Raw genomic sequence first — 8,124 nt, 5'->3', positions numbered from 1 at the left:
GTTAGAATCCAACAATAATTATAGTCTACTTCCAATTGAACTTTTTTCGAAGTTTACAAGGTTCTTCCAAGTATACAGCTGAATTATGCGATGACCGGGATGTGCCTCAGGTCTTCTATATCTTTAACCCACTTAATTTAAGAAAGTCTGGCGTATTTTAATTATAGCTCCATTTTTCAGATATGAGGTTTTCGCTGAAAGATATTTAATTTTGGGCGTGGACATGTGCTTTCAGGGGAAGCCGGAGTACCTGGAGGAAACCCCACCTGTCTTGTATGGTGATAATCAACCTAACTCATATGTTGTCGGGCACGGAGTATGAATCCAGGTCGGCTTATATGTATGCAATATCTATACAGACTGTATTTTATTTGTGCTAAGATATTGCCCGCTTGGTCCATGCAGATATGTTAATGAACAAAATCATGTTACATATAGGATCTACTTCGTCGCTTCTTAAGAGGTCATGCTATATTTGTCAAAATGTGTAGTCTTATTCAAATCCATTATTATGATAACTCTTGTATGTACATTACAGTGATGCTTAATCGTACATTGTCATTTCATACATTTCGTTTTACAATTTCATAAAAAAAATTAGACAGCAAGAAAATTAATGCCTAAATTAATTATTAAGTACACAAATATTTAACAGACCTTAAACGCCTAGAAGCAAAAGCCACACAAGGAGTCTCAGCGCGCCTCCAATATTTGGGGGCGCATTACATATAAAGTCATACATCAATTTAATTCTAACTAAAAAGGAGAAAAGAAAAAATTGTGAATAACCAATTATAAACCATATGCCGAACAGTTATTATTAAAGATTTCATGTTTGATACATAAATCATTGTCCCATTGCTATATGAAGATGTTTGTGTTGAATTAACATACTCTATATTATATAGAAAATAGTTCAGGTGATCCCTTCGTCTGTATACAACTCCATTCAGGAATTTATCAGGAGAGGAATTATGCATGAAAGTAAATGTATAACTCTTCATGTATTGTTGTAATAGTTTTCCGACGTGTGTATTAAAAATAAATGACACACGATTCAATATACACATCGAAAATTTTCCCGGCTACACAAGTGTGGTGAAAATTTCGTTAGACAAACAGTACAATTAAACACTTAAAGTTTGTTATAGGGACTTCTGTGACGGATTCAGACTTCCTTTTCCTAGGGAGGAGTGGTGGACGCTCAAGACAACCTGTGCGCCTGTCATTCAAGCATACAAAATACAATTGTTATAATTTCGCTGATTCTGTCAATCATATTCATTCAGCCCGCAATGGCGAACAAGGTCAAAAAAGCATATAAACTCGTTTTTCTTAGTATATTAGTGCTATTGTATGAACATCCTTCCTTTCATAGTTGTATTCCATGAAAGTAACAAGTAATGTTTATCGATGTTGAATATTAATATCGCTTGACATAACAAAATGATACGTGGTAATAACACGGTCTTCCGGTGACGTATGCTTGTACGACGCATGCATTTACGAAACGATATAAAGAACTAACAGGAGCAAAACGCCGTGAGCTGACGCGGCAAAAGAAAATCACCTTATGTTCAAGAAATATATGCGTTCATTTGCCAATTGCATGGACAAATAATCGGAATTTGCAAAGCGGTAATACAAATGCGAGATAAATATTTACTTGGCGTCAAATGGGAACTTTCAACCACCTAATGCCCTCAATGCCCCGCCGGTAATGCGCACTTTAAAGCGTAGCGATGCGATTTGGGATCCAGTGGAAGCACACCGCCCACTGCCCACCCCTCTTCTTAAGCGATGTCTGTAGGCATTGGTCTTGAATGGCAATACTAATCAGACAATGGGCACCATAAATTATATTTGTAGGAAATATGTGCTGTTAAAATGTAATACGTTAGGCATATACGGTACATAGGCTTTGATGGGAGCCGGGGGTGGGTTGGTGGCAGCAAAGTACTCCCTGTGTGAACGAAAAGAACGCATATTTTTAACGTGTTTCTTAGTAGCAAAGATTGTTTATTTGTTTGAATATAATGCGCGCATTTTGTATCGATTTTTTTAAATTATAATTTTACCAAACTATGAAATGTCCTTTTTAACAAATTTTCGACTCTTTTATTTTATTTATTGCATATTAGTTAGTAAAAAAACATTTTATGAGTTAGGATAAATGTAAAATGCGTGTTTTATGAAGTAAAATGAACACACCTTTTCCCTTCCCTATGGACTTATGCGACGAAAATTCAACGGATTACCACTGACCAATTACTTTTTGGAATTGGATAAAGTACTTAAAAACTTCTATGTCAGCAATATACGTATTTTCCAAATTTCCAAATACTTAAGCAATTGCATTATTTTATTATTTTTATAAGTAATTATCCATAAACGAGACGATGTTTCTCTTATCTCTTAGTAATGAGTGCCATTTCGCTTTTTAAGAGTAATAAATATGAAAAGTTACAAGTTGCAACTTATACATTATGACATTTTTGTGATTTTGTAGCGTACCCCTGTAAGTGTCACGTAAAAAAGGAACAGATATTGATTATAGCCTGCTTTTTCTTGTCAACATTGTCTCTAAATGGTAATCAATTGCTTATAATCCTACCAAACAATGGACTCTTTCTGGTTATGTTGTATACAGTTTCATGCACCGTACGAATTCAGTTGCCCGTAATATGTGCATGTTGTATTTCACCCCGCACATATGTGTTATCTGTTAAAAACACTACATATTTTGAAAAAATCCTAGTGTAGTGGAAGCTAATAAGTTAGTGCATTTTTGTAACGTACAGTGCAGCGCAATCTAAGTGTTGTTTATTTGATCAGTGGTTTATATTAAAGAAAAAAGTACGTGTTTCCAGCTAAAGCCGCCGTTGAAGCCGACAGAGACTAACCGTCTACAATGTCGACATGTTGATTGTTTGAATCGGATGAAGGTGTTTATTTCATATACTAGGCTCAAGCAAATATCACAAGTACCTTGTTCAGCTAATGGACATAATAATACTTAGCTTCACTTAGATGATATTGGCTTACAACGATTGTTCCATAAAGGGACAAACCGCAGGAAATATTTCGTTTATTAGAATTGGAGATAATTCGTGACATTTACGGATACAGTTAGGGTTTGTAATTGATTTTGATAGCATCTACATGTAATCTTCTGATGGAAACTATCCGGTTATTTCGAACATGACATTTAGCAGAATGGAAAATTAAGCAATAACCATCGCATCAAAGACTTAAACTCGATCAGTGTGTGACCGACCTATATTGAACGCATACCAAGTTAGTAATACAACTACCAGAAATAAAACGCTTCGGGTTTTTATAAAAGGACACTTTCACGGCAGAATATATGCCGAAAACAGGAAAGGAAGGACAGTGGTGATAATACAACATCCCAAAAATCTGGATGCTGAATCAGGACTTTTGTTGAAAGTCATATATTTTTTTGCGTGTTTTTCGTTAGTGTAGTGTAAGCCATAAACGATACATCGTAATCATGTTTCTATTCGACGTCGCAAACGCGTTGGTTGTTCGTCTCGTGCTCCTCGTGCATGCGCTTCTTGTGATTTGGCTCGCTGAAAGCGTCACCCACAATAGCACCTACTGGCTGCTGGCAATAGCCATCGTGGGGATGGTCATAGAGGCCGCCGTAACCATTGGCAAGAACCGGGCGCAGGAATGGAAGTGGTAAGCATCATGTTTTTTTGTGTGTGGATATCTTCACAATTTTTTAAAGCTCAGTCTACCGAAAGAAATTTGTATATTTGCATAATGTTTGAGGTTTATTTTGCTTTAATAACTATATATGACAAAATGTGTTCAAATGATTGTTGCTGTTTTTTTTTTGTAAATTAGCGGAAAAAGCCGTGTTCACTGAATTTTAAATAACAACTATAAAGGTAATTGCAAATACTCATGTTTGAAAGTGCTAGGTGAAAATAAAATATATAAGTCGCGTCGTGCGGGGATGGGTCTTTTTTACATTATGCGCTTAGCTTAGCTCCTGAACGGTCTGCGCACAGTCGCAGGCTTGTCATAAGCTGCGATGTTTGCTATAAAGTCATTCAAATTTTCGTGGTGTCATTAGCGGGGACATGCCATTGTGTACTTCTTTGACTCAGTAGTGTAGCTCCTGCTTAGATTGCTCGGATGCGCAGACTGGTCGGGCGATACGCTGGTCACATGTGGCATTAGACCCATTTTCGTATTACGCGGCTCATTTTATATCGAACTCGATTTTCTGCAGAAGCATCATAAGGCATAATATGGGTTGAAACTATAAGTACTCTAATAGATATTACCAATCCATTATATCTGTTAAGATTTCAATGATTTTTAGGGTCTATCATAAACGACAGTTTGGAAAATCGTAAATATTTTTAAGGGGCCTTTTCACAGATTTTGGCATGTATTGAAGTTTGTCATTAAATGATATATATTGATAAATGTAAAAATTTTGGAACTAAAAAGCTCCAGTAAAAAAAAAACAAGAATACAATTTGAAAAAAGTGACCCTCAACTGGGATCGAACTACTGACCCCTGGAGTTTTGGAGTAAAAGTCTACCGCTTATACCACTCGGCCATCCGTGCCGTGCTCATACAATGAACGTTGTATTTTCGTTGCAACGCTTTATAATTTCAGGTTTTTAAATCGTCAAAAGATGTATATAATGGATATTTTAGAGCATGGTAAATGTTCAGTAGTACCTTTTCCTCACAAATATCATAAAACGAAAATTTACGAATCTGAAATAATTTTGTCAGGATACGTTTACCAAAACGTGAAAAGGCCCCTTTAAAACATAACAGGAATGAGGCTTGAATGATTATAAAACGATCGACATATTAACAAGGGTACAAAAGTAACATAATCACCAATCACGTTAACTAATGTAAGGTAGCTTCTGTTAACCACCAATAAGCGACTATGATTTTTTGATTTTTTTTCTTAACAATAATAGATAGGTAACAAAATTATCATATTTTGTTTTCTTTGTTGTTGTTTTTTTTTTTTTTTTTTTGTAAATGGTCAACATTTGTGTATGCATACATGTGATGTTTAAAATGTGTCTCATATTAATGTCAATATTTGACGAAGATGAAATACAACCCGTTGATAACACTTTTTATTAAATAACTTTCTATAACTTCCCTAGCAATATCCGGTGCATACAATTGCTTACTCAAACATAGTTATCAAGAACTCTTCTCTGGTATACGACAACGCACTAAAGTCGGGTTGATACAAAGGAAGGTGTCAAGTGCTGGTCGACTTTATTAACGCAATTGTTCAAGTCTAACTGGTTTTGGGTACACTTCAGGTGATTACGTTCAATTTAAAAAAATATTGAACTAATTCACAATTTTTGTAACCGAAACAATTAAGGGTTTAGTTGTAAAATGAGATCAAAACAAATACACCGATCTTCAAACGACTTTCAGTTTAGAATGAACCCTTACACGTTTTCCACTGCATTATGTATTTGAAAGCGTAGATGTTGCCAGCTTATATCTTCACAGAACACTAAATTACCAATGCAAAGTCCGATAGACATGAATGTATAATTACCATGAAGTTAATTAAATTATAGAATGAGTTCACTGCATTGCGTATTTATGTTTTGCGTGTAAACAGGAAAAATGTCAATGCAGTCATTTTTGTCATAAATAAGATAACACCGCTGATGATAATTGTATGAGACGCGTTCTGAGAAAACTGGGCTTTTTGCATGTGCGTAAAGTCTCGTCCCAGATTAGCCAGGGACGACACTTTCCGCCTTAACTGGATTTTCGTGTAGAAGAGACTTCCTTTAAACGAAAAAAACACACAAAAGCGGAAAGTGTCGTCCCTGATTAGCCTGTGCGGACTGCACAGGCTAATCTGGGACGACACTTTACGCACATGCATAAAGTCCAGTTTTCTCAGAACGCGTCTCGTATGACTTAAATGCAATTATAAACAGTTAACCTCAATAATAAAAACGCTCAAATGAGATTTCTTTGTTTGGCACACAGGTTCTGTCCGTGCTTCTTGTCCTACCTGTGCAGCACAATCCCGGGCATCTGGGTGCTTGAACTGAACCGGATGGAGGCGCTCTCAGATAATAAAGACTCCAATAACGCCACATCCATCCGCGCACAGGCCCTCGACGACATTCAAGGGGTACTCTCGGTTTAATATGTAGACCATAAACCAGCGTGTCAAACTTGTAGCTTGTTGCATTTGGGAAAGAAGTTAAGTTACGCTGCAAAATCCTGTTAAAACAGACTAATTAATATTCGAGAAATCGGGGCCTGGTAATTAACCACGTTAACATTGACTTATTTCAATGTGGGCACTGTTAATACAACATTATTCTAGAAAATAATGGCGGCATGCTAAACACCAGCTCGTACAACACGTGCAACACATGTATGCCAGACGTATCACATCACACTTAGACGAACGTTTAGTCTGCCATCGAAATCACCTGCTCCAAAATATTATTATAAATTATTGTAAAGACACGGCCCGCAAACCTGGGGATCCTATTGGAATGTGAAGGGATCCTTATTCCGGAATGAATGAACATTCCACCGGTTTTCATAAGATAGAATTGGTTCTCGGTGAGAGAAATGTGTCACCCAGTCTTCAGAGCAATCAATTAACCTGCAGGTTACTGAGAAACAACAAACGAATAGTCATTAATTACATGTTTATATTACATGTATATATTATAAACTGTTATGATATACAATTATAGTACCGGTAAATATTCTACATTGCGTCACTCTGTGACCTTTTATTTTAGAGTGATGCTGTGAGTATAATAAAATAATAATTATTATTAATGAAACTGTGGATCAATTTCAATTGAATTACTATTAAATATTTAACAATGATTTGTAGGTTCATATATCCAAGTTTTGGCGAAATCCGCTGATAAATAATTGCGAAATAATGAAAAATGTTAGTGTTGCGTTAAAAGTGCGGTTGAGTGTAGAAAATATGTGAACATTTTTGTTCTTTTTTCAGATTCACTTTCCAATCGAGATGGAGACCAACACATGGGTGATGATCACGGAGCAGCTCTTCCTATACCTTATCATCCTGGCTCGTTGGATCCTGCCAAGGGGCGAGATCTCGCGAGATGAACTGTCGCAGCTGCTCTTCGTCTTCATTGGGATAGCCGGAGACATCTCCGAGTTGTTCGCCCTGTTCGAAGAGAGAAAGGTCCTTGAAAGCCCTAACATTATGTACGCCATACTGTGTATCTGGACCTTCAGCTTAGTCCAGTTCACGTTTGTGTTGACGTCAACACACAATCCCATCAAGTCGTCTGCTGGACCAACATTTACGGCTGGAAATGAGGAACTAGTTCAGGATGAGGCCCCAGGGCAGAGAAGCTTTTTGGCGGAAATGTTTCAAACTGAAGTGTGGAGCATATGCGTCAACTTTCTGTTCCAAGACGGCCCCTTCCTGGCTATCCGGCTCTACATAATGGTAGGCATGAAGCTTCTCACATACAGCATCATATTCTTCACTGCGAAGAACGCGCTGCTCACCATGCTGCTATTCTACCGCGTCATTGTCGTCTGCTGCGAGCGGAAACGGAAAGTCGCGAGCGTAAGTGAAATGTCTCCTGATGATTCGAAGCACAGCCTTCAGATGGTGGAGGAACCTCCTTCTCCGAAAGGCGAAGAGGTATACGCAGGGGAGGTCGCTTAAGTTAACGTTAAACTAACAAGGACTTTTTAAATGACTCAAGATCATTGCTATTGTTACCCTTTGTTGTTTGTAAGTACATGTACGTTTATTAGTCAGACGTTACCATAATTATGTTCGCATGATATCATCGGTCTAGATCGATCAGATAATCTCCTGTCCGATGGTTGAAGGTTGATATTTCAAGAAATACCGTTCCCCCGATTTGTTGATCAGATCACTTTCTGTCCGATGATGGACGGTTGATACTTCAAGAAAGACTGTTCCTCCGATTACTGTATCCATAAGTGTGCAACCACACATGACTACCGGTAACGAATGTGGGAATACGGGAGTTTTCCAGATTGAAACAAAAAAAAACGTTAATTGTATTTCGATGAAACGCCGCGCAAATATGAAG

The 8,124-nt window shown here is 37.3% G+C and overlaps 1 protein-coding gene and 1 long non-coding RNA gene across 2 annotated transcripts; both read left to right on the top strand.

Annotated features, from left to right (window-relative positions):
- LOC127868588 (uncharacterized) lies at positions 1 to 1,303 on the top strand. The gene is made up of 3 exons (XR_008044188.1): positions 1 to 110; positions 236 to 328; positions 1,152 to 1,303. It is a non-coding gene; the product is annotated as an uncharacterized LOC127868588 (long non-coding RNA).
- Positions 1,304 to 3,514: 2,211 nt separating this feature from the next.
- LOC127870002 (transmembrane protein 26-like) lies at positions 3,515 to 7,727 on the top strand. Its single transcript, XM_052412664.1, has 3 exons — positions 3,515 to 3,705; positions 6,035 to 6,182; positions 7,035 to 7,727. Exons 1-3 carry the CDS (start codon positions 3,515 to 3,517, stop codon positions 7,725 to 7,727), a joined length of 1,032 nt encoding a protein of 343 aa, XP_052268624.1.
- The last annotated feature ends 397 nt before the right edge of the window (positions 7,728 to 8,124 follow it).

Source organism: Dreissena polymorpha, chromosome 2 (assembly GCF_020536995.1).
Source record: "Dreissena polymorpha isolate Duluth1 chromosome 2, UMN_Dpol_1.0, whole genome shotgun sequence".
Classification (NCBI taxonomy): Eukaryota; Metazoa; Mollusca; class Bivalvia; order Myida; family Dreissenidae; genus Dreissena; species Dreissena polymorpha.
This window is presented reverse-complemented; position numbering and strand designations above follow the sequence as displayed.

What these genes read in the sequence shown, in the direction of transcription:
- LOC127870002 (XM_052412664.1), top strand. Translation starts at nt 3,515, where the DNA reads ATGTTTCTATTCGACGTCGCAAACGCGTTGGTTGTTCGTCTCGTGCTC. An exon ending in CGGGCGCAGGAATGGAAGTG is followed by an intron (nt 3,706 to 6,034) that starts GTAAGCATCATG and finishes TTTGGCACACAG; the next exon opens with GTTCTGTCCGTGCTTCTTGT. An exon ending in CCCTCGACGACATTCAAGGG is followed by an intron (nt 6,183 to 7,034) that starts GTACTCTCGGTT and finishes TTCTTTTTTCAG; the next exon opens with ATTCACTTTCCAATCGAGAT.